General features: G+C 37.1%; 1 protein-coding gene across 2 annotated transcripts in view; it reads left to right on the forward strand.

The window, feature by feature from the left end:
• JMY (junction mediating and regulatory protein, p53 cofactor) overlaps window positions 1-27557 on the forward strand; it is a 71266-nt gene that overhangs the window by 10999 nt on the left and 32710 nt on the right. For both annotated transcript variants that reach the window (XM_059060655.2, XM_059060656.2), the window contains exon 2: window positions 19407-19580. In XM_059060655.2, coding sequence (XP_058916638.1) covers window positions 19407-19580 — 174 coding nt within the window. The remainder of the gene's footprint in view (window positions 1-19406; window positions 19581-27557) is intronic.

Here is a 27557-nt window from a genome sequence, read left to right on the forward strand (position 1 = left end):
TGAAAGTTTATGACAAGTAGGGTTAGAGAAAGGGAGTTTGGGATTGACATGTACACACTGCTATATTTAACATAGATAACCAACAAAGATCTACTGTATAGCACAGGGAACTCTGCTCAGTACTTTGTAATAACCTAAATGGAAAAAGAATTTGAAGAATAGATACATGTACTATATGTATAACTGAATCACTTTGCCGTACACCCGAGTATGGTTAATCAACCATACTCCAATATAAAATAAAAATTTTTTAAAAATTTTAAAAAAGAAATGGAAGATTAAGAGAGAAAGGGACAAGAATTAACTTTAGCAATAGCTGAACATGCATTATTTTGGTAAAAGGAAATCATGTGCCAGCTCACAGTGAAGCCTGTTGAGGTGCTTGATTTTTGTAAACAGTGTGTTAAAAGGTCTCTGGCTCCCTGGAGGGCCTTGGAGTTGACTCTTGAGCAGGTTTTACTCTATATGTTGAGTCTTATGAGACCTAAAACTTGGGAAAAAAACCCCCACTATTATTTATTTATTTTTATTGAGGTATAATTGGTTTTCAATATTATATTAGTTTCAGGTGTACAATATAGTGATTCAAAATTTTTGTAGATTATATTCCATCTAAAGTTACTGTGGGACTTCTCTCGTGGCACAGTGGTTAAGAATCCGCCTGCCAGTGCAGGGGACATAGGTTCGATCCCTGGTCCGAGAAGATCCCACAGGCTGTGGAGCAACTAAGCCCGTGCACCACAACTACTGAGCCTGCGCTCTAGAGCCCGCGAGCCGCAACTACTGAGCCCATGTGCCACAACTATTGAAGCCCGCACACCTAGAGCCCGTGCACCGCAACGAAGAGTAGCCTCCGCTCACCACAACTAGAGAAAGCCCGCGCACAGCAACAAAGACCCAATGCAGCCAAAAATAAATAAATAAATTTATATATAAAACAAAAATTTACTGTAAAATATTAGCTATATTCCCTTTGCTGTACAGTATATCCTTGTAGCTTATTTATTTTATACATAGTACTTTGTCCCTTTTAATCCCTTTACCTATTTCCCATCCCCCTTTCCCTCTCCCCACTGGTAACCACTAGTTTGTTCTTTGTATCTCTGAATCTGTTGCTTTTTTTTTGTTATATTCATTCCTTTGTTTTATTTTTTAGACTCCATGTATATGTGATATCATACTGTATTTGTCTTCTCTGAGTTGTTTTACTAAGCATAATACCCTCCAGGTCCATCTATGTTGTTGCAAATGGCAAAATTTCATTTTTTTTAAATGGCTGAGTATTATTCCATTGTATATAAATTTCATCGTATTTTCAGTCTTCCTAGACCCAGAAGATTGGTATCATTCACGTAAGGGAAAGGTGATAGACTGGTTATGAGTAGGGACAAATAAGGTAGTGGTTAAGAGCTTGAGTTAAGCTGCGGAGGATTCACTTCTGTCTTTCACCAGCTACCTAACTTTAGGCAAGTTCTGGTTCTTTGCCTCTGGTTCTTTGTAAAATGGCATAATAGTTATACCTACATCACTGTGTTATATATACATACTGATTTGTAAATGCATACTGATTCAGAAATGTTAAATATGAATTTTAGAACTGAAGAACTGCGGAGTCATTCATGCATTGGTTACTGCTTTCTCATGTTGCTCCTACACCCACTTTAGTTTAATCGCACTATTTCATCCTTGGACTATTTCAAGGATGAAAATATTGAAACTATTCAATATTTTGAATAGTTTGGATGGATGGACTATTTCATCTCACTATTTCATCCTTAGCGCTCCTTCAGTGTCTGACTTGCATTGTAGCCTTTGTATACTTTGCTCCCAAACTATTTTATGATGTGGACCATTTTTTAAGTCTTTATTGAATTTGTTACAATGTTGCTTCTGTTTTATGTTTTGGTTTTTTGGACCCGCGGCATGTGGGAACCTAGCTCCCTGACCAGGGATCGAACCCGCACCCCCTGCATTGGAAGGCAAAGTCTTAACCACTGGACCACCAGGGAAGTCCCCCAAACTACTTTAAAGCATTACTTTGCACATCTTCATACCCAACTCTTTAGCTGTAACATACACACACCAAACCAAACTCTTCCATTGCTTACCATTGTCCTGTGAACAGATTCCAAATTCCTGACATTCAGGAATTCATGCATATTTTGGTTAGCTTGCCAGTTTCTTATCTCTTTCTCTGCTCTACATGAACCTTTCATTATTCTAGTCAAGCTCTTTTACCGATTATTCACTGAACTCACTGTACACCATGCTCCATTGTATAGGACACCCACCCCACCCATGTTGTCATTCTTTTGTCTAAGTTCCACCCTTCTTTCCAGGGCCAGGTCAGGCGCCCTTCCTGAAGAAAGTCATTTCTGACCACTGTCAGAAACCAGAGGACTTGCTGTCAGAAATTCAGAGATCAGAGAGGCCTTATGTTACATACGGTTCATATCATTCATAACTGCTGCCCTGGTTTTTCTCCTTATGGACCCCTTCTACCCTTTAAAATGCATTTAACTAGGAGACAGAGATGGGTTTTGTTGTTATTCTTTTCTAATGCCTGAATTACCCAGTGTTTCTTTACAAAGCAGGTGCTCAGTAGATGTTTTTTGATATGTTATAAAGCTGGTTTCTGTGTATGATGTGTATACATGTACCTCACATTTTAATTAAAGGTGTCTCCTCCCCAGGAGTAAAATGAAATCAAATTTGCCACTCACCTATGAAGTAAAGAATCTGAAAAACAATTTTTAAAATATCAGAATGGGTCATTACTGTCAGTAGCCCTTACACTTTCTAAAATTGGATTTCAGCATTAACAGTTGTTGACAATCAGCGATTAACATAGAAATAACAAAAATGATTCAAACAAGAACAGAGTTGAGCAGTGCTTTGTGAATGTGGAAAATGTGTGTGGTATTTGTCCTTACTTGACAGCTGGGGAAACAAGTCACCTAGACCTAAGGGCAGTTCCTAGGGCCACAAATCCAATTTCATTGCTAGGATAGGCCTCTTCCATCTGAGCACCTCATTGCTAGTCTTGAGTCACCCTTTTCCACAAACAGATAATTGTTTGCATGTCTTAATAATTAATGATGATATTATATGTAGATTTTTATGTTGCTTCTTAAACATCTCTTTTCTTTTGGCTGTGTTGGGTCTTCGTTGTTGGGCGTGGGCTTTCTGTAGTTACTGCGAATGGGGGCTACTCTTCGTTGAGGTGCGCGGGCTTCTCATTGCGTTGGCTTCTCTTGCTGCGAAGCACGAGTTCTAGGTGCGAGGGCTTCAGTAGTTGTGGCTTGCGGGCCCCTAGAGCTCATGGGGGACGTCAGTGGTTGCAGAGCGTGGGCTCAGTAGTTGTGGTGCACGGGTTTAGTTGCTCCGTGGCATGTGGGATCTTCCTGGACCAGGGATCCAACCCATGTCCCCTGCATTGGCAGACAGATTCTTAGCCACTGCACCATGTGAAGTCCTAAACATCTTTTTTTTTTTTTTTTTCCCTTGGCTCTACTGCGAGGCATGTGGGATCTTAGTTCCCAGACCAGGGATCGAACCCGCGCCCTGTGCAGTGGAAGCACAGTCTTTAATCACTGGACCACCAGGGAAGTCCCTAAACATCTCCTTAATTAAGGGGAAAAAATGAGGCACTCTATGGTGTTTGACACATTAAAGTAGGAAGAAAGTTATGAAACTGCTCAGGAGAGAGTTTAGCTTCTAAATTTTATACCTAGGACTTCAGAAATTATTCTAGGATCTTGAAGGATAGTGGCAGTCCTATAATCCTGAAGTCAGAAAGAGGACCCTAGAACTAACTTTGATTGGCACGGTACAGGATGGGGACTCCACAGTTAAGCACAGGAGGTGCATTCTTTTTCTCTCCTGTATTTGTAACTTTTCACTGGGTTAGAAGCCAAGTTGAATAGGACTAGGGAAGGGAGTAAATGGCACAAGGTAGTTTTGTACTTTCTCTGTTGCAGTGGTTATGGGGAGTCTTGAAAGAAATTATTTAAAAGCTGTTGTACTGCCTCCTTTAACAACCTGATGAAAGTTGTGGGTCCTTGCCCTAGAGAAATTTTACAATAAGCAGAGCTTTGTTTCAAAAATTAGTGTAGGTTAAAAGCTTAGTTTTTATCAGGTTAGATCAGGGGAGGCAAAAATGGTGTCCATTAGGAAAGCTAGAAAGAAGGGTAAGGGAGAAGTGTTCTACTTATTAGGCTAATATATTTAATTAATGCTTTATATAATTCTGCTTCATTTCTTTTAGGTGAATCAGTAGAGCAAAATAACTTTCTAAAATTGCATTAGAGATGTGTCAGATTTGGAAACAAATAATTCAGCTCTTTACTTTCAGCCCCTTTTCTCGCCTGTCCTTTGCTCTGCATCCTGTAGTGAGCATTTCTATATAGTATTGGGTGCGGTTGAGCCCTTCTGAAATCATCCTTTGCAGGCATGTTGTATTCTCAGATCCATCTGCATTCTGACTCCGTTTGTATCCTCAGTGAATCTTCTCAAATTAGCAAACGGCATTTTCTCCATTTTAAATTCAGGCCTTCCCTGTACATCCCAAACATCCTTAATCCTAAGCAAGCTGACTCTCTTTCCAATTTCTTTGTACTCTTTTTTGCGAGTATTATTTATAGCACTTTTTACATTTCACAGTTATAACCTGCAAATAGCCACAAAGTCCCTGGATTTAGTCAGCTTTGGTTAGCAAAATAGAAAATTAAATATGTTACTGTAACAAGTTGTAATTATATTTTACAGTTGAATTCTTTTATCAGAGATTATAGGAAGTGGTTTAGACTAAATAGTCTAATGCTTAGTAAATAGCATCTTTTGACATTCATTTAAAAATACATTTCCTTTAAGATTATTTTCAGATCCTTAGATTAAAATAGATTGCCAATTGAAGCTATAATTGGTTTTCAGGTAATCGAATGTTAGAAAAACATGAAACTTTATAGCAAAGAAGACAAATTAATAAATTAGCAGTGTTAGGTGAGATGCCTTGAGCTTCTCTGCAGGAGTATTAAGTTTAGTTGGTTCATAATAGCTTTGCAGAAGTACTGCTCTGTTGATCAAAGGCATTTGGGAAATAAATGTTAATATTTGAATAGAATAACTGATTTTCTTTCTTGTGGTTGCATGTCTGTGTAGAGTCCTATTATGATTTAATTAACAAGCATATAGTGACTTGATGTTTTTGTGTTGGTACAAAATAGTATCTAAACTGTTTGGTGCGTTATATTTACTTTAGTGTCTGTAAGAAGAGCTCAAAGAAGCTTAGTATTTGAGGATTGTCTTACTGATGAATCCTGTCATTTGAGTGCTTGTAAATGGCTCGGGGAAATTTATTATTGAGAGACATTGCTACCATGTTGGGTTTTTTCCTCATTCTTTTAACAGTTTTGCTATTCCTAGGCCTCAGTAGAAAATCAACGTAAATGTTCCATTTTCAAGTGGAATAAAAAATAAAGGGCTTCTGTGAATGTACATTTTCTTGCAAGGAGAGAGTTATTGCCTTTATTAAAACTATAAAAAGATAGTTTAGGGAATTCCCTGGAGGTCCAGTGGCTAGGACTCCGTGCTTTCACTGCTGAGGGTTCGTGTTTGATCTCTGGGGGACTAAGATCCCACAAGCTGCAAGGCGTGGCCAAAAAAAAAAAAAGTTCATAATTCATTGTAAAGATTACCATTGTTTTGCTGCTATTATACACTCACCTCACCCCCCGCCCCCATTTTCTTGTCCTGTTCTTCCTTAATCTGGTTGTTTTATTTCTGATGTGCTGCAGCCTTGGTGTTAAGCCATGGTGGAGGTGAGCACCTTTGCCACGAGTTAGAACTGATTTCTGGGACTTGAGAAGAGTGTTGTGATTAGAAATTGATTATTCACACAGCTGCTATTACTTTCATAGTCCTTTTCAATTGTAGCTTAAAATAGATGACTTAACACATGACTTAGCTACTTATGAATAATAAATAGGTGAGCAAAGGAAGAGAAACGTGTATCATTTTCATATTTCTCATACTTTAGTAAAAGTTATATGTGTAGTTTTGGATATTGTGGCAAAGGGGATAATTTAATTTTCCTTTTTTGATGTGTAAGCCGGGATACTTTTGGGGTGGGAGAGTGAAGAAGAAATAGAGTATAAGACTTTCCTTTTAAAAAAAGAGTGTATTTACTTGATAGATCATGATTGAAAAGTGGAATGTAAACCCAACTCCTTCCCCCATCTCCTCATCTCTTCAGAGGCACCTCAGAGGCAGTCACCCATAAGTTTCTTGTGTGTCTTGCAGATTCAGTTACATGTACAAAGACATAGAGTATATATATATGTCCTATTTTCCGCCTTTAAACAACTCAAATGGTAGCATGTTATATACATCTTGTTTTTTTTTTCTCTTAATAAACAGTATTTCTTCCAGTTGCTAGATAATGCTCCATTGAATCTATTTGGTTTGATATATAGGTTTTTCCTGATCTTTTGCTGTTGAAATAGCATATCTTTTCCCACATGTGCATGTATATCTACAGGATAAAATTCTGTAAGAGGAATTGCTGGGTCAAAGAGAAATATGCATTTTGTTGAAATTGCTTTCTGTAGAGGATGTATCAATTTACACTTTTTCAAACAAAAGGAGGAGGTTGCTATTTGTTTCTGTATCCTTTTAAACACAAGACTGTATTTTCAAAACCTTTTGATCTTATCCATGAAAAGTTTCAGTTTGTGATTTATTTTGAGGTATGAATGAGTCTTCATTTGTTCAGGAGTAATTTCTGTGAACTCATTCATTCCATTTTCTACCTGTTTGTTGTTTGGTTTGTTTTGATCTTGGAAATTGTCTATATTGCAAATATTTTTCCCATTGTTATTTGTTTCTTGATTTAGTTTTTTTGTCTGTAGCCATATGATTTTGTTCTTTGCATTTAAATTGTTGACACTGCTGTAATTTATTTTGGTGTAAGGAATAAGGTGGGAATCCAACTTTTTAAAATTCCTGACTAAATGACAATTATCACAAACATTTCTTGAATGATTCATGCTTATTGTGCAGTAAACTTTCATATATTTGAACTCTTTACTACTTCATTGTACTTGGTGCTTACATTAAATATTTATACTACCTGGTAGGCCATTGCCTTTCTCCACAATTACTCTTTATAAAAAAACTGGGGGGAGACTTCCCTGGCAGTACAGTGGTTAAGACTCCATACTTCCAATGCAGGGGGCACAGGTTCGATCCCTGGTTGGAGAACTGAGATCTCACATGCCTAACAGCACAGCCAAAAAAAACCTATTTGTTTTGCTATTTTATTCTCTTATTTTTCCATGTAAACTTTATTATTATTTTTTTAAACATCTTTATTGGAGTATAATTGCTCAACAATGGTGTGTTAGTTTCTGCTATTCACTGCTATAACGAAGTGAATCAGCTATACATATACATACATCCCCATATCTCCTCCCTCTTACATCTCCCTCCCTATCGCACACCTCTAGGTGGACACAAAGCACCAAGCTGATCTTCCTGTACTATGCGGCTGCTTCCCACTAGCTATCTATTTTACATTTGGTGTAGTGTATATATGTCCATGCCACTCTCTCACTTTGTCACAGCTTACCCTCCCCCCTCCCTGTGTCCTCATGTCCATTCTCTATGTCTGCGTCTTTATTCTTGTCCTGCCCCTAGGTTCTTCAGAACTTTTTTTTTTTAGATTCCATATATATGTGTTAGCATACAGTATTTGTTTTTCTCTTTCTGACTTCACTATGTATGACAGTCTCTAGGTCCATCCACCTTGCTACAAATGACCCAATTTCTTTACTTTTTATGGCTAAGTAATATTCCATTGTATATATGTGCCGCATCTTCTTTATCCATTCATCCGATGACGGACACTTAGGTTGCTTCCATGTCCTGGCTATTGTAAATAGAGCTGCAATGAACATTGTGGTACATGACTCTTTTTGAATTATGGTTTTCTCAGGGTATATGCCCAGTAGTGGGATTGCTAGGTCATATGGTAGTTCTATTTATAGTTTTTTGAGGAACCTCCATGCTGTTCTCCATAGTGTCTGTATCAATTTACATTCCCAGCAACAGTGCAAGAGGGTTCCCTTTTCTCCACACCCTCTCCAGCATTTATTGTTTTTAGATATTTTGATGATGACCATTCTGACTGGTGTGAGGTGATACCTCATTGTAGTTTTGATTTGCATTTCTCTAATGATTGTTGATGTTGAGCATCCTTCCGTGTTTGTTGGCAATCTGTATATCTTCTTTGGAGAAATGTCTATTTAGGTCTTTGCCCATTTGGATTGGGTTGTTTGTTTTTTTGATATTGAGCTGCATGAGGTCCTTGTATATTTTGGAGATTAATCCTTTGTCAGTTGTTTCATTTGCAAATATTTTCTCCCATTCTGAGGGTTGTCTTTTCGTCTTATTTGTGGTTAACTGTGCAAGAGCTTTTAAGTTTAGTTAGGTCCCATTTGTTTATTTTTGTTTTTATTTCCATTTCTCTAGGAGGTGGGTCAAAAAGGGTCTTGCTGTGATTTATGTCATAGAGTGTTCTGCTTATGTTTTCCTCTAAGAGTTTTATAATATCTGGCCTTATGTTTAGGTCTTTAATCCATTTTGAGTTTATTTTTGTGTATGGTGTTAAGGAGTGTTCTAATTTCATTCTTTTACATGTAGCTGTCCAGTTTTCCCAGCACCACCTATTGAAGAGGCTGTCTTTTCTCCATTGTATATTCTTGCTTCCTTCATCAAAGATAAGGTGACCATATGTGTGTGGGTTTATCTCTGGGCTTTCTATCCTGTTCCACTGATCTATATTTCTGGTTTTGTTCCAGTACCATACTGTCTTGATTACTGTCGCTTTGTAGTATAGTCTGAATTCCGGGAGCCTGATTCCTCCAGCTCCATTTTTCTTTCTCAAGATTGCTTTGGCTATTCAGGGTATTTTGTGTTTCCATACAAATTGTGAATTTTTTTCTAGTTCTGTGAAAAATGCCATTGGTCGTTTGATAGGCATTGAGTTGAATCTGTAGATTGCTTTGGGTAGTATAGTCATTTTCAAAATGTTGATTTTTCCAAACCAAGAGCATGGTATATCTCTCCATCTATTTGTGTCATCTTTAATTTCTTTCAACAGTGTCTTATAGTTTTCTGCATATAGGTCTTTTGTCTCCTTAGGTAGGTTTATTCCTAGATTTTTTATTCTTTTTGTTGGCAGTGGTAAATGGGAGTGTTTCCTTAATTTCTCTTCCAGACTTTTCATCATTAGTGTATAAGAATGCCAGAGATTTCTGTGCATTAATTTTGTATCCTGCTACTTTACCAAATGCATTGATTAGCTCTAGTAGTTTTCTGGTATCATCTTTAGGATTCTCTGTGTATAGTATCATGTCATCTGCAAACAGTGACAGTTTATTCTTTTCTGATTTGGATTCCTTTTATTTCGTTTTCTTCTCTGATTGCTGTGGTTAAAAGTTCCATAACTATGTTGAATAATAGTGGTGAGAACGGGCAACCTTGTCTTGTTCCTGATGGTTTCAGTTTTTCACCACTGAGAACGATGTTGGCTGTTGGTTTGTCATATATAGCCTTTTTTATGTTGAGGTAAGTTCCCTCTGTGTCTACTTTCTGGAGGGTTTTTATCATAAATGGGTGTTGAATTTTGTTGAAAGCTTTTTCTGCATCTATTGAGATGATTGTATGGTTTTTCTCCAGTTTGTTAATATGGTGTATCACATTGATTGATTTGCATATATTGAAGAATCCTTGCATTCCTGGGATAAACCGCACTTGGTCATGGTGTATGATCCTTTTAATGTGCTGTTGGATTCTGTTTGCTAGTATTTTGTTGAGGATTTTTGCATCTATGTTCATCAGTGGTATTGGCCTGTAGTTTTCTTTCTTTGTGACATCTTTGTCTCGTTTTGGTATCAGGGTGATGGTGGCCTCGTAGAAGGAGTTTGGGAGTGTTCCTCCCTCTGCTATACTTTGGAAGAGTTTTGAGAAGGATAGCTGTTAGCTCTTCTCTAAATGCTAGATTTCAACTGTGAAGCCATGTGGTCCTGGGCTTTTGTTTGTTGGAAGAATTTTAATGACAGTTTCAATTTCAGTGTTTGTGATTGGTCTGTTTATTTTTTCTGTTTCTTCCTGGTTCAGTTTCAGAAGGTTGTGCTTTTCTAAGAATTTGTCCATTTCTTCCAGGTTGTCCATTTTACTGGCATAGAGTTGCTTGTAGTAATCTCTCATGATCCTTTGTATTTCTGCAGTGTTGGTTGTTATTTCTCCTTTTTCATTTCTATTGATTTGAATCTTCTCCCTTTTTTTCTTGATGAGTCTGGCTAATGGTTTATCAATTTTGTTTATCTTCTCAAAGAACCAGCTTTTAGTTTTATTAATCTTTGCTGTCATTTCCTTTTCATTTATTTCTGATCTCATCTATATGATTTCTTTCCTTCTGCTAACTTTGGGGTTTTTTTTTTTTTTTGGTCCTTCTTTCTCTAATTGCTTTAGGTGGTGTAAGGTTAGGATGTTTATTTGAGATGTTTCTTGTTTGTTGAGGTAGGATTGTATTGCTATAAACTTCCCTCTTAGAACTGCTTTTGCTGCATCTCATAGGTTCTGGGTCGTCGTGTTTTCATTGTCATTTCTTTCTAGGAATTTTTTGATTTCCTCAGTCATCTCTTGGTTTTTAAGTAGTGTATTGTTTAGCCTCCATGTCTTTGTATTTTTTACAGATTTTTTCCTGTATTTGATATCTAGTCTCATAGCGTTTTGGTTGGAAAAGATATTTGACGTGATTTGAATTTTCTTAAATTTACCAAGGCTTGATTTATGACCCAAGACATGATCTATTCTGGAGAATGTTCCATGAGCACTTGAGAAGAAAGTGTAATATGCTGTTTTTGGACAGAATGTCCTTTAAATATCAGTTAAGTCCATCTTGTTTCATGTATCATTTAAAGCTTGTGTTTCCTTATTTATTTTCATTTTGGATGATCTATCCCATTGGTGAAAGTGGTATGTTCAAGTCCCCTACTATTATTGTGTTACTGTCCATTTCCCCTTTTATGGCTGTTAGCATTTGCCTTTTGTATCGAGGTACTCCTATGTTGGGTGCATAAATATTTACAATTCTTGTATTTCTTGGCTTGATCCCTTGATCATTATGTAGTGTCCTCCTTTGTCTCTTGTAATAGTCTTTAAAGTCTCTTTTGTCTGATAAGAGAATTGCTACTCCAGCTTTCTTTTGATTTCCATTTGCATGGAATATCTTTTTCCATCCCCTCATTTTCAGTCTGTAGGGGTCCCTAGGTCTGAAGTGGGTCTCTTGTAGACAGCATATGTATGGGTCTTGTTTTTCTTTCCAGTCAGCCAGTCTATGTCTTTTGGTTGGAGCATTTAATCCATTTACATTTAAGGTAATTATATATATGTATGTTCCTATTACTATTTTCTTAATTGTTTTGGATTTGTTATTGTAAGTCTTTTCCTTCTTTTGTGTTTCCTGCCTAGAGAAGTTCCTTTAGCATTTGTTGTGGAGCTGGGTTGGTGGTGCTGAATTCTCTTAGCTTTTGCTTATCTGTAAAGGTTTTAATTTCTCTGTCAAATCTGAATGATCCCTGCTGGGTAGAGTAATCTTGGTTGTAGGTGTTTCCCTTTCATCACTTTAAATATGTCCTGCCACTCCCTTCTGGCTTGCAGAGTTTCTGCTGAAAGAGCAGCTGTTAACCTTTTGGAGATTCTCTTGTATGTTAATTATTGCTTTTTCCTTCCTGCTTTTAATATTTTTCTTTGTATTTAATTTTTGATAGTTTGATTAATATGTGTCTTGGCGTGTTTCTCCTTGGGTTTATCCTATGGGACTCTCTGCGCTTCTTGGATTTTATTATTTCCTTACCCATATTAGGGAAGTTTTTAACTATAATCTCTTCAAATATTTTCTCAGTCCCTTTCTTTTTCTCTTCTTGTTTTTGGGACCCCAATAATTCGAATGATGGTGCATTTATTGTTTTCCCAGAGGTCTCTGAGATTGGCCTCAATTCTTTTCATTCTTTTCTCTTTATTTTGTTCTGTGGTAGTTATTTTCACTATTTTATCTTCCAGGTTACTTATCCGTTCTTCTGCCTCAGTTATTCTGCTATTGATTCCTTTTAGAGAAAATTTTTAATTTCATTTATTGTGTTGTTCATCATTGTTTGCTCTTTAGTTCTTCTAGGCCTTTGTTTAAACATTTCTTGTCTTTTCTCCATTCTGTTTCCAAGATTTTGGATCATTACTGTCATTACTCTGAATTCTTTTTCAGGTAGACTGCCTATTTCCTCTTCATTTGTTTCGTTTGGTGGGTTTTTACATTGCTCCTTCATCTGCTGCGTTTTTCTCTTGTTTTCTCATTTTGCTTAACTTACTGTGTTGGGGTCTCCGCCTCCCAGGCTGCAGGCTTGTAGTTCCGTTGATTTTGGTGTCTGCTCCCAGAGGGTAAGGTTGGTTCAGTGGGTTGTGTAGACTTCCTGGTGTAGGGGACTGGTGCCTGTGTTCTGGTGGATGAGGCTGGATGTTGTCTTTCTGGTGGGCAAGACCACGTCTGGTGGTGTGTCTTGGGGTGTCTGTGAACTTATTATGATTTTAGAGAGCCTCTCTGCTAATGGATGGGGTTGTGTTCCTGTCTTGCTAGTTGTTTGGCATAGGGTGTCCAGCACTGTAGCTTGCTGGTCGTTGAGTGGAGCTGGGTCTTAGCGTTACGATGGAGATCTGTGGGAGAGCTTTCACCGTTTGATATCATGTGCGGCCGGGAGGTCTCTGGTGGACCATAGTCCTGAACTTGGCTCTGACACCTGGCCAGAGCACCAAGACCCTGTCAGCCACACGGCTCAGAAGAAAAGGCAGACAAAAAAAGAAAGAAAGAAATTTAAATAATTAATTAAATAAAATAAAGTCATTAAAATAGAAAAAAATATTTTTAAAAAAGTACTAGAAAAAAGAAAAGAAAGGAAGAGAGCAACTAAACCAAAAAACAAATCCACCGATGATGACAAGCACTAAAAAGTATACTAAAGAGAAACAATGGACAGTCAAAACCCTAGGACAAATGGCAAAAGCAAAGCTATACAGAGAAAATCACACAAAGACGCATACACATATACACTCACAAAAAGAGAATAAAGAGAAATTTTTATATATAGATATAAATTTAAAAAGGAAGAGAGCAACCAAATCAGTAAACAAATCTATCAATGATAATAAGCTGTAAATACTAAACTAAGATAAACATATAACCAGAAACAAATTAGGTGCAGAAAGCAAACCCCAAGTCTACAGTTCCTCCCAAAGTCCACCGCCTAAATTTTGGGATGATTTGTTGTCTATTCAGGTATTCCACAGATGCAGGGTACATCAGGTTGATTGTGGAGATTTAATCTGCTGCTCCTGAGGCTGGTGGGAGAAATTTCCCTTTCTCTCCTTTGTTCACTTAGCTCCTGCGGTTCAGCTTTGGATTTGGTCCCGCTTCTGTGGGTAGGTCACCTGAGGGTGTCTTTTGGGAAGTCTGAGGTCTTCTGGCAGCATTCAGTAGGTGTTCTGTAGGAGTTGTTCCATATTTAGATGTAGTTTTGATGTGTTTGTGGGGAGAAAGATGATCTCCACGTCTAACTCCTCCGCCATCTTGAAGGCACCCCTTCCATGTGAACTTTAAAATGGGCCTTTTCTTATGCCATGAAAGTGTGAAGAGGTTGTTTTATTACCATGTGAAATTTATAGATTAGTGAGAACTGATATTTTTATTTTTACTCTTCCATTTATTTACTTAGTTTTTTTTGTACCTTAACATTTTATTTACATGGCTCTTAAAAGGTTTAAGTTTATTCCTAGGTATTTTTCTCTTTTGTTGCAGATGGAATCCTGGCTGGTTGTTTTGTATTTAATATGAAAGGGGCTGTTGATTTCTGCGTGTAAGTTATGACACCTTACTGAATTCTATTTCTCTTGTGATTTTTCAGTTTATTCTAAATTGGGATTCTCAATTGCTAGTTTTTAAATGAATAGGATTCTATCAAAAGAACTGGAATATCTTCATGATCATTTCACTGTTTCCTTGTAGCAGTAAAAGTCTAAATTATAATTTAAAAAAAAAAAGGTAAACACATCAGAATGAAGGGAGTCAATTTGATGATTTTAATGGGCATCGCCTTTATTTTTTATTTTTAAAGTTTTTGTTTATTCTTATTTATTGGCAGGGGTGGGGGGTGGGTTATTGCTTTAAAACACCCAGTTTCATTGAATGGCCCAAGTATTAGAGGTAAGATCCTGGCCAGGTCTGGAGGTAAGGCCAGGCTGACTTTGTCTCTTTGTACCCATCTTCTTTGTTTTTTTTTTAAACAGGATTTTCTTTTTCTTTTTGTTTTTTTGTTTTCTGTTTTTTTGGCCACTTTGGGTCTTTGTTGCTGCACGCGGGCTTTCTCTCTAGTTGCAGTGAGCAGAGGCTACTCTTGGTTGCAGTGCACGGGCTTCTCATTGCGGTGGCTTGTTGCGGAGCGTGGGCTCTAGGTGCTTGGGCTTCAGTAGTTGCAGCACGTGGGCTTCAGTAGTTGTGGCTCACGGGCTCTAGAGTGTAGGCTCAGTAGTTGTAGCGTATGGGCTTAGTTGCTCCGCGGCATGTGGGATCTTCCTGGACTGGGGATTGAACCCATGTCCCCTGCATTGGCAGGCAGAATCTTAACCACTGCAATACCAGGACAAGTCCCTGTACCTTTCTTCTAAAGACGAAGATCATTCTGGGGTTAGCTTCAGTGGTAACTTTTTTTCTTAGATTAGCTAAAAATGTTTTAATAGGGAACTGAACCATGAGAAATGGGAGTTTTGGCTTAATTTTAGTCTGAATAGTGGTAATTGAGCTAAAATAAAATAATACTTAAATAGTAAGAGAAAGAATGAGAGGGGAAAATGATTTTAGATCGAGGAAAAAAATGTTACATACCATAATTCTACAGTTTTCAATTTGAAAATTCAGTTTGAAAGTGGACTACATAATTTATATAATTTACAGAGACTTTTGCCTCATGTTGTAGTTAATGTGGCCATATAAGGTGTTTACTGAAGCAGTGCTTCTGAAACTTTGCTGTGCATACTCATCACTCATTCTGATTCTGGGGGTCTGGAGTGGGCTCTGAAGTTCTATATTTCTAACAAGTAATCAGATGATGCTGATCACAGACCATGCTTCAAGTAACCAGGTACTAAATGACCATGACTTTAATATGGTTATTTAGATAAGTTTAACTTTGTAAATTAAAAACCAATCAGGTCCCATTGATCAAATGCATCATTCTTTTTTTCTACTTCATCATTGGTTTAACTGCTTATTAGAATGTGTTGCATTTACAGTCTCAGTGTGGTGTCCTGCTCACTAGTGTGTACCCTCTACCCCAGGGAGCATGGTGACACTCTGCCACCCCCGTCCTCCCATCCTCCCATCCAGGATTCAAATGTGTGACGCTTTTATTCATGTGATTTCTCCAGACTGGATTGCTCTTCTTCAACTGTCTAGCACTTCCCATCTTTTGAGACCCAGTTCAAATCCTAGCTTTAGAACATCTTTTTCAGCTGCTTTAGCCCACTATGAACCGTGATTGTCTTCTACAATCAGTATTTTACTTACATGTCTGTTTGTTTGGTTCCCTAGATTGTAGACTTCTTAAAGATAAGGTTTATCTTGGACATTTTGCATTCCTTTCATGACCTCTCCTCATGGATATCTAAAAAACACTTTGGACACAGTGTCTCTGAATCCTTAATTTTTGCCTCTAAAAACCTGTTTCTATTCCTGTGTTCTTTGTATCAATGAATACCAAAGACCTTAGGGTAAAGAGAAAATCCAGTCTTTCATCAAGTCCTGTTAACTTTATCTCCAAAACATTTCTTAAATCTTTGCTTTTCTCTTCCTCCAATCTAGGCTTACATGGACTGACCCAGGAGATTATCAACTGATCTATCTGCATCCACTCTGGTGCCCCTTCTCACCACTGTAGTATAACTCAGGTCCATCATGTATGTTAGTGTCTCCAGAATTGTCTTTCATTATGTTCCCTTTCTCTGTTTACTCCAGTTTGTAAACCTTATTTTATGGTATCCAGGGATATGCCCTTCTGTCTTTCTGACCCAGTCTTCCCTTTACACTTTGCCTAGTTTATCCCTTTTTATACTTCAGAATAAAAGTCAAGATTCCCTTACTTGGGAAAGTATTTATTCCCTAATGCTTCCCTGGAACCAGAGAGGTTTTTGAAGGAAAAACAGAACAACAACAGTCCTTTTATGGCATCTCTTTACTTTCGGCATAAAGCAAGATCCCACTTGGTCTGGCCTTCTGTCTGCATCTGTAAATTATTTATGTGTTATCTGTTGTTAAAATCCCTGATGTTTGAATTGATTCTCTTTTTTCTAGTGGACCTCTATTAAAAACAAACAACAAACAAAACCAACCTACCGAAAACTACTTGTTAACAAAGCAGAAAGATATTGTTTGATTGGTCTGACCACCTTAAAACAGTAGGACTTAACAGGGATGAAAATCAGTGTTAATTGGCTATTATGGGTTTATTTTTAATGATTCTTGGTTTTATTTAAAAAATAAAAAGCATGCATACAGTGAAATATAAAACTATGTCTTTAAATAGGTTTACTGTCATTTAAAAGTTAATAGACTGTTTTATCACTTTCAGGTTTATAGAAAAATTGAGTAGAAAAGCATTGTGCTTTTGTGTTATATCTAAAAAGTCATCAAACCCAAGCTTACCTAGATTTTCCCCTGTGTTATTTTCTAAGAGTTTTATAACTTTGCATCTTACATTTAGGTCTGTGGTCCATTTTGAGTTAATTTTTGTGGAAGGTGTAAGGTCTGTAGATTTCTTTTTCTTTCTTTCGTACACTGATGTCCATTTGATGAAAAGGCTGATCTCTTCATTGAATTCCCTTTGCTCTTTTGTCAAAAGATTACTTGACTATTTGTGTGTGGGTTTACTTTTGGAATCTCTCTGATCTATTCTTTTACCAATACCACACTGTCTTGATTACTGTAGATTTATAGTAACTAGTGAAGTTGAATGGAGAGTGTCAGTCTTTTAACTTTGTTCGTCAATTTAGTGTTGGTTATTCTGGATCTTTCACCTTTCCATATAAACTTGAGAATTCATTTGTTGATATCCACAAAATAACTTGCTGAGACTTTAGATGGCATTGCATTGATCCTATAGATCAAGTTTGGAAGAACTGACACCTTGACAATACTGAGTTTTCCAATCCATATGTGGAATACTTCCATTTAATTTGGGTCTTTGAGTTCTTTCATCAGAGTTGTATAATTTTCCTCATAGATCCTGTACATAATTAGATTTATACCCGTGTATTTCAGTTTTTGAATACTTGTATGCAGAACTGTGGATTGGAAGGGAGGGTTGTCTGTAAAGTTATATGCTGATTTTTAACTAGGCAGGGGTTGGCGCCCCTAACCCCATATTACAGTTGTTCAAGGGTCAACTGTAATATGTACAGCATGATATGATAACCAAAGCAAGAAGCTGCGAAAGAGGATAGTAGTGGAAACTTTAGGTGTGAGAAAGAATAGCAGAATATTGTGCTTTTGAGGAGATGAGACTGTCACCAAGTAAATGGACACCAAGAATAAGTATATAAAATAGTGTCCTGGGAGTTCCTGGCGGTCCAGTGGTAAGGACTTGCTGCTTTCACTCCCGTGGGCCTGGGGACTAAGATCCCGCAAGCCATGCAGCATGGCCAAAAATGAATAAATTAAAATAAAATAGTGTCTTGCCACATGGTTCATTCAAAGGTTCTTTAAATTTCAGCTTAAGCTTCCGTGGATAGCCTTTTCTCTCTAACCTGCTCTGAACTAGGTCATAGTTTTTCACCATCTTCCCACCTCTTATTCTTTCTCTTGGCACCCATTGTTTCATTGTGTTACTTTTATTCTTTACTTTTTTTAAAAAAGTAATAATTTTCATAGCATTTATCACAGTTTGTAATTTTTTATTTTATTTTATTTTTTTAACATCTTTATTGGAGTATAATTGTTTTACAATAGTGTGTTAGTTTTTCCTTTACAACAAACTGAATCAGTTATACATATACATATGTTCCCATATCTCTTCCCTCTTGCATCACCCTCTCTCCCACCCGCCCTATCCCACCCCTCTAGGTGGTCACAAAGCACAGAGGTGATCTCCCTGTGCTATGCAGCAGCTTCCCACTAGCTATCTAATTTACATTTGATAGTGTATATATGTCCCTGCCACTCTCTCATTTCGTCACAGCCCACCCTTCCCCCTCCCCATATCCTCAAGTCCATGCTCGAGTAAGTCTGTGTTTTATTCCCGTCCTACCACTAATCTCTTCATGACATTTTTTTCCCTTAGAGTCCAATTACAAACTTAGAGTCTAACACATATATATGGACTCTAAGTTTGTAATTTTTTAAAACTTTAGTTTGTTTAATTACTACACAGTAAACTCCATGAAGAAAGGAACCATGTTTTTTTTTAAAATTTAATTTATTTTTTATACAACAGGTTCTTATTAGTTACCTATTTTATACATATTAGCGTATATATGTTAGTCCCAGTCACCCAATTCATCCCACCCCCCACCCCCACTTTCCTCCCTTGGTGTCCATACGTTTGTTCTCTGCATCTGTCTCTCTATTTCTGCTTTGCAAACTGAAGAAAGGAACTATGTTTTTGTATGCCCAGTGCCTAACATGTATTAAGATGCTTAGTCCTTAGTTGTTGAGAAATGAATGAATATCTTTATAAACATGCATATACACATGAGTACCAAGGAATGCAAAGTAAGAAAGTTATAAAAATCTATTATAGTCCATCTTAAACTCTTCAATAGAGTTGAGGGGTGTTTTCACCTAGATTTTGAAGGAAGTGATAGGCATGAGTTGAAGTTTTTGAGGGAATGTTCCAAATTTGGAGGAGGAAAAGAGTGGCAGGATTATTTGGGGAAATTAGTAAAATAATGTTGGCAAGAGTTGATAACTGCTTTGTAGATTAGAAATGATTATATAAATATGGAGAAAGCTACTAGATGCTGGGAAAAAAATTTTAAGAGTTAAGGGTAGGCCGATAGTATGGAATGCCAGAAAATGCAGAGAACAGGAATAATATGGTGACAGTAGTTAGAAAAGGATGTTTTAGGCAGTGGTCTTGTAGTAAGACACGTAAGGCATGGAGATAAGTGATGAAAGCAATTAGTGCTCCTCATTCTCTTTAATTCTGCATTTCAGAGTTCCAAGGTCCTGAGATGATACGTAGTTTGCAAGTTTTATAGGCTATTACAGTTGGATTTCTTTGTAGTGAAATTTTCTTGTTCCACAGCTTTTGGATAAGCACAAGAATACAGAGAGCATGGTAGAGCTTCTGGACTTGTATCAGATGGAGGATGAAGCCTACAGCAGCCTTGCAGAAGCCACGACTGAACTCTATCAGTATTTACTACAGCCATTCCGAGACATGCGAGAACTTGCCATGCTACGAAGACAGCAGATCAAGGTATTTTTTTTTTTAACCTAAATAGTAACCTGCCTGTTTTATAGTTCTCAGCGTGGCTGGCTATACATTTTAATTATTAGAGGAGCTTTTATAAATGTAGATATCTCATCCATTGTCCCCAGAGATTCTAGTTTGGTAGTTTTGTGATACATAGAGCCTGAACACCTCATTTTAAAAGCATCTAAAAAGGCGACTTTGCTGAGTAGCCAAGGCTGAGAAAAGCCTAGAAAATTTGTAAATACATTGAGATTCCCATCTTTCCCCCTTTCCTGTGCTTTTTTTCCCCTCTCCATCTACTCCTGTCTCCCTTTTAATGTTTTGGGTATTATCTAGTCTTAGACTTCTTTAGCAGGAGTTTTGAGAACATTTGTTTTGGGAAGACCTTGTTTTGAATACAAGGCATTAATGGTACGGCTTTAAAATTCATGACATTTGACTTTTGTGTGTAAAATATATATTACCTTTTTTGAGGCAAGTGTTAAAGGTTTGGTTTTATAGCTGACCTCAAATCAATGTTGCTGTGTTTAATTCACATGGAAATATTGCTGAACTAGAATATTAAAAAAACTTGTGCATTAATGCGTGAATTTGGAGCATTATTTACGAAATTTATATCTGGGAAATTGCACTTATTCTGAAAACTTTATGCTTGGGTGCAAGAATGAGTAGTATCATATTTTAAAAATTATTACAAAGTAAAGCATGTCTTTTTCCCTTTACTAATGAGTCAAGATATGGAGCAACATAGACTCACATAATTGACACACTCTCCTTTATTAATACTTTTGACAAATATTGGGTTGTTAAGTCAGTTTTATCATAAACTTGGCATTTTGGGTAAAATGGTAACTAGTAAGTTAAGAATTTTTAGACACTACAGTTTCCTTCAATTTTAAAAAATGAACTATAGATATTTGTCCATTGAAAACTTGACTGGAAGGATGAACTGGATGATATACATGGAGGCCCCATCTACTTCTAAACTAGGCTGCAGTGTTTAGCTGAGATAATCTATATACAGCTTAACATTGATTATCAGAATCTATGTGAATTTTTGCTTTCATATTATATCATAGTTTATATTGAGTATTAACATTAGCAAATGGATTGAACCTTTTTGTCAGGCTGTATTGTCCACTAGCGTCACTTATTACTCCATTTTTTTCCCCTGGGAAGCAGAGTATAGGTGAGGAGGAACAGACAACATACTTCTTAAACTGTTAACATTTTCAAAGGTAAAAATCGTATTTTACTGCATTGCCCCTCAAATGCCCTATCAACTATGATGATAAGCTAGTAAGAGAACATGAACAAATTTGTGCCAAAAAAATTCTACAACTTAGATGAAATGGATACACTTCTTAGAGAAATACAAATTGTTAAAATAGAGTCAAGAAAAAATAGAAAAAATCTGGTAGCTCTGTATTAACAAAGTTGAATTCATAATTTAAAATCTTCTCACAAAGAAAATTCCAGAGCCAGGTAAAGGATTATTGGAGGATTTAAAAGAGGGAACACTTACCAACTCATTTTTTTTTTTTTTTTTTTTTTTTTTTTTGCGGTACGCGGGCCTCTCACTGTCGTGGCCTCTCCCGTTGCGGAGCACAGGCTCCGGACGCGCAGGCGCAGCGGCCATGGCTCACGGGCCCAGCCGCTCCGCGGCACGTGGGATCTTCCCGGACCGGGGCACGAACCCGTGTCCCCTGCATCGTCAGGCGGACTCTCAACCACTGCGCCACCAGGGAAGCCCCCAACTCATTTTTGAGGCCAGCATTATCCAAATCAAACGACATTATAGAAAAAAAAGAAAACTACAGATAAACATCCCTCATGAATGTAGATGCAATAATCCTTAACATAATATTGAAAAATAGGATTCAATTATATACTGTGATTAGGTTTTATCTTAGAAAGGCAAGATTGGTTTAACATTATAAAAAAATAATCAATGTGACTCACCATATTATTGATAAAGGAAAAAAGTCAACATGTCTGGGTGCAGAAATGCACTTGATAAAAAGTTCATTGCTCATCCATGGTAAAATCTCAGCAGCCTAGGAAGAGAAGGGAACTTCTTTGAGCTGATAAAGGTATGTATGGAAAGCCTATCTAACATCATATATGATGGTGAATGACTGAATTCTTCTCCCACTAAGATTGCTAACTAGGTAAGATTGTCTGCTCCCACAGCTTTTATTCAGTATTTCTCTGGAGTTTGTCGCCAGTTCAACAAGGCAAGAAAAAAATAAAAGGCATATATAAATTAGAAAAAAAAAAAAGCTTTTTAAATTTGTAGATCATGTGATCACACATGTAAGAAAAAATTAAGAATCTAAAAGTGCTACTGGAAGTAATCTGTAAGTTTAGTTACAAGGTCAGTATTAAAGATTCAATTGCATTTTCTGTCTTCCAGAAATGAAGTTGAAATCAAAATATTTAAAATGCCTTTTACATTAGCATCTCTGAACATGAAATGTTTAGGGATAAATTTTATAAAATATATGAAAGGACTATATACTGAAAAATTGTAAGACTCTGCTGAGAAAAATTAAAGCATACCTAAATAAATGGGAGATAGACCATGTTAATAGATTGGAAGATAATCTATTAACAATAATCAATAATGTTTAGATGTCAGTTCTCAGCTGATCTGTAAATTCAGATTAATATTCCAGTAGGGTGTTTTTTTTTTAAACTAACCAGCCAATTATAAAATAGCTAGAGAAATCCAGATGTTGTGGTGATAGTATAGGATAGACATGTAAATGAATGGAACTAAACAGAATCCAGAAATAAACCTGTGGTTATATAGTCAATTCGTTTTCTACAAAGGTGACACGGCAGTTCAGTGGGGGGAAAGAATAGTCTTATCAACAAATGGTGCTAGAAGTGGATACCCATATAGAAATAATGAAGTCCAGGCTTCCTTATCTTATACCATACATAAAAATTAATTTGAGATACATCTTAGACCCAAACATAAAGCTCATAGTATAAAACTTTTATAACAAAACTAGGAAGTTTTCACAATCTTTCGGAAGGAAAGGCAAAGGTTTTTTAGATAGGATGCAGAAAACGTCAGCCAAAAACTAAAAAAATAAAAATAAAAAAGATAAAATTGGACTTTACTAAAATTAAATACTTTTGTTATTTTAAAGATTAAGAAAATGAGGCAGGCCACACACTGAGAGAAAATAACTTGTAATACATCTAAAAAAGGAACTGTACAACTCAGTAAGACAAAACCCCAAAATTTTCAATATGAGCTAAATATTTAAAAAGACACAAAGAAATGGCTAATAATCACATGTGAAGATGCTCAACATACTCATCTAGGAAATCCAAATTGGTGGAGACACTATTACACACCCATTGAAGTGAGTATAATGAAAAAATTCTGGCCCTCCCAAGGGCTAGTGAGGATGTAGAGTAACTGGAATTTTCACACATTGCTAACAGAATTTTAAAGTGGTACAACCACTTTGGAAAACAGTTTGGCACTTTCTTCAAAAGTTAAACATATATGGTTGATCTTTGAACAACCCTTGGGTGTGGTTCCAGGACCTGCCAATGATACCAAAATTTTCAGATGCTTAAGTCCCAAAGTGGCTTTCCAGATCGTGGTTCCCCATCCGTGGATTCAACCAACAGCAGATCTTGTAGCACTGTAATATTTATGGGGAAAAAAAATATGCATGTAAGTGGACTCATGCAGTTCAGATCCATGTTGTTCAAGGGTCAACTGTACAATATCTTACAACTCAGCTGTTTGTCTCTTAGTTACTTATACAAGAGAAACGAAAACATCTGTTCACAAAAAAGACTTACAGACCAGTGTTAGTGCCAACTGTATTCCCGGTAGCTCCAAACTGGGACAACCCAAATAACAATCGACAGGTGAATGGATAAACAAAATGTGATATTTGCATATAGTAGAATAATATTCAGCAAAGCAAAGAAATTAACCATTGATAGACACAGTAACACAGACACATATCAAAGTTATGCTTAGTTGAAGCCATGTACAGGAGGGTATATACCCTCCTGTATATGTGTGAAGGTGTGGATGGCAAAGTAGTACGAGAATATTTTGGAGGTGACGGAAATGTTTTGTATCATTGTAGTGGTTGTTTCTTGGGTGTATACAGCAATCAAAACTCATCAAATTGAGCACTTTAGATGGATTTACTTGAACACAGTGTATGTAAATTAAATCCTGATTAAATAGCTTATAAAAAAATGTGCTGAGCAAAAGATGCCAGACAAAGAGTATAAACTGTGCCTCCATTTACATGGAATTCTAGAAGATTGTCCTAAACAGCTGTTGCCTGGGGTGGGGCCAGGGAGATCCACTGAGAGGAAGCAGATGTAACAGAACCCTTTGGGGAGATTGATGTGCTTTAAATCTTGATTATGGTGCCTGTTATCATGGGTATATATATTTGTCAAAATTTACACTTAAACAGGTACATTTTATTGTATGTAAATTATAACTCAGATGATTTTTTAAAAGAAAAATGAGCAGTATGTACAAGTTTATGTAGAGACGCAAAATGAGGTGATCACCATTGCCTGAAGATATATAGAAAAAGGGGGATTATCAAGCTTCACCACTGAAGAATAAGAATTCAGTAGGAAGTAGTATGTATGTCTATTGGAGATTGGAATTGAGACTATTCCAGATAGATATATAAAAACAGGGATGGTATAGTGAACAGGCATAATACTAGGGCTTTTAGTCACAATAAGTTCAAACATTACTGATAATCACCAACCCAGCACCATGAGTGGAGGCCAATAAGTGGCATGGCTGGGATTGAAACACATGTTTGACTTCAGAGCCTACTCTTTTAGTTATACCACAGGGTGTGAATTGTTTGATATGCCTCAGTCTAAGGATTTGTAGGAGAGGAATGATGGTCAGGGGCTAGAATGCTATCTCATCCTATGGAATTTGACCTTTATTCTTTAGCCTCTTTAAAATACACACCCCTTTTGGAAGCTCCCAGACACTAATACACTGGTTCTTAAAATGTGACCCCCAGACGAGGGGCATCAGTATCACCTACAACCTTGATAGAAATACAGATTCTTAGGCCTCACCTCAGATCTCCTTTGCTGAAACTCCAGAGAGAAGCTCAGCAATCTTTGTTTTAACAAGTCTTCCCGGTAATTCTGGTATGAATTTTGAGAACCACGTGTCTAATAAAATTTGAAACAGCTAAGGGATGGAGCACACTAAATTCAAAGTTGGGACTTCCCTGGTGGTGCAGTGGTTGAGAGTCCGCCTGCCGATGCAGGGGACACGGGTTCGTGCCCCGGTCCGGGAAGATCCCACATGCTGCGGAGCGGCTGGGCCCATGAGCCATGGCCGCTGAGCCTGCGCGTCCGGAGCCTGTGCTCCGCAACGGGAGAGGCCACAACAGTGAGAGGCCCACGTACCGCAAAAAAAAAAAAAAAAAAAAAAAAAAAAAATTCTGATAAATTCAAAGTTACATTTTCTCTGGGCCTGTTTTTTCATCCATAAAATGAGATTTAAACTAGATGATCCTTGGGGAATTCCCTGGTGGTCCAGTGGATAGGACTTTCACTGCAGGGGCCCAGGTTCAATCCCTAGTCGGGGAACTAAGATCCTGCAAGCTGTGTGGCATGACCAAAAAAAAAAAAGCTTAAATAAATAAATAAAAATAAATAAACTAGATGATCCTCTCTAGATTTTTAGGCCCACTGTCTTAATGAGTCAGGGTTAGTTAGCGAGTTGACCTACTGATAGTCTTCCTGTATTAACTATAAGCACTTCAGACACATTGTCCAACTTATTTCTAATGACTTGCTGAAAGTACATAAGCTAGAAACTAGAAGACACCCTCAGCTTTTCCCTCCCCTTTGTAGCCAGTTGTGTCATTTTGCAATTCAGCTATCTTCTAGTTGAAACTTGAATGTACCTTTCTTCCTCCACCCTTCCCCAGGACCAAGCAAATCTATAGGTGTCTTTGTGTGAAATAGAAAAAATCACCCACCTCCACCCTTATTCCAGCAGACAAATGGGCATATGCAGCAGTACGCATGGGCATGGCTTGGCAAACCCCCTGGTTTTGTGCAGGGTGCTATTTTTACACCATTGGAGCACTATATACTCTACCACGTACACTGTAAAATATATAGTGCTACCACTGTACATTAAGGTACTTATCTCTTACCTTAACTATTTTTTCCTTTGGTTTCCTTGTCTTTAGATGTCTCTTACCTTCAAAAATGCCTCATTTCACATGCTTTCCTGGGAATAGTACACTTAATATTTGCTTTGAATGTAAAAATGCATGAAATAGATGATGCCAAGTCTAATCATGTCATTCTCTTAATCAAGAGTCACCTTCAGATGACTCCTGGGCCTGGAAAATTCACATTAAGGTCTCTACTACATAAGTATATTCACTAGTTTATCTTGGCATTTGTTTCACCTAAGAATTGGAATTTTTTAAAATTACAATCTCAGCAATAGACAGAAGTAACACTTCAGCTTCTCATATAAAACCCAGTATCCAAGCTAGTGATGTACTTTATAATAAGTAATTCCTTGCCAAGAAATTTGTGTTTATAAACTAGTCTCACTATCCTAGCTACCTAAACCGACACATTTTTTTTCCATCTTATAAACAGACACTGTCTTCTTTCTAGCCCTAAAATTGAAAACAGAGGTGTCATTGTTATTAGCACATGATCCAGCTGACCAATGCTGTACATCTTCAAATTTGCCAAGTTAGGAAGAGAACTCAGTATCCTAGCTTAATGTCTTAGGTACAGTAAACTGTAATCATGTTTTTAAACAGTTGGCTGCAGCATTAGCTTCTGAGTTTCAGAAGTCAGTTAAAAAACTAGCATTTAAAAAGCAAAGCATGTTTGTTTTCTGTATATTTGAATATACATGTACAATGAAGGTAAAAATAATCCAACAACAAAGAACAAGTTATTGCCAAATAATTACCACCAGATTTTTTATATTATTTTTTTCTCTTCAAAAAGCCATAGTGCAAGGTTTCTCATTTCTGTACAGTGTTTAACTATGCAAGTGAAAAGGGTTTCTATCTTCATGATCTGAGTTAAGATTTTTGAATTTTGAGCACTGCCTGTTCTGGTTATTACATTTCTATTCCATAGTTGTGTCTGTTGGTCTGACCAGAAGATCAAATCAGTTACTTCAACAGAGGGAATTTTAAGAGCCAGGTACAAAGTTGCTAACAAGGTAGATAAGAAGGCAACTCTAAGATATCAGAGTTAATTGCAAAAGCAGCCACCACTCCTAGGATCGGGGGTTACAAAGGGAAGAGGTGGTAATTATTAAAGGATAGGTCCTGTGGAGCTGACCTTTGAGAAAGAAGACATTGCTCTTCTAGTGCTGGTGTGTCTGATCTCAGTGGAGAGAACCAGATCTCTGGGGATAGGGAACTGGTGGACAGGTGCTGGTTTGGCTTGGGCACACAAATGAGGTCAGTTCTGCGAAGGTTAAAAAACTGCAAACTCGATTCTGTTAACTCCTTTAAGAAGGTACTGCAGATGCTAGGATGAAGAAGCGAGTCTGGGATGATGATCACAGGAACAGCAAACAGGAAAGTCAAGTGATACAGATAAGAAGAAGCAAATCTCTTTCCTTCAACTCTGAAATCTCCTCCAACCGTTTCTGTTGGTAAAGGCTAAATGTGGTTTTCAGAGCCTGAACCCTAACATCACAAGGCAGAGGTTGAACTTGGGAGTTGATAGAATCTAAATACATTTTGACTTTCAGAGTCAGGGGAAAAACTTAGCTAACCTAGCTTATGGTCTTAGGTATAATAAACATACGAAGTTTAATCATGTCATTTAAAAGGACTTCCATCATAACGTGCCGAGTAAGAACTTAAATTTTGCTACAATGTATTAAATTTATCATAATATCAATTTATTAAATTTCTTTTTCATACTTGTGAACACTAATCTTTT

Source organism: Kogia breviceps, chromosome 4 (genome assembly GCF_026419965.1).
Source record: "Kogia breviceps isolate mKogBre1 chromosome 4, mKogBre1 haplotype 1, whole genome shotgun sequence".
Classification (NCBI taxonomy): Eukaryota; Metazoa; Chordata; class Mammalia; order Artiodactyla; family Physeteridae; genus Kogia; species Kogia breviceps.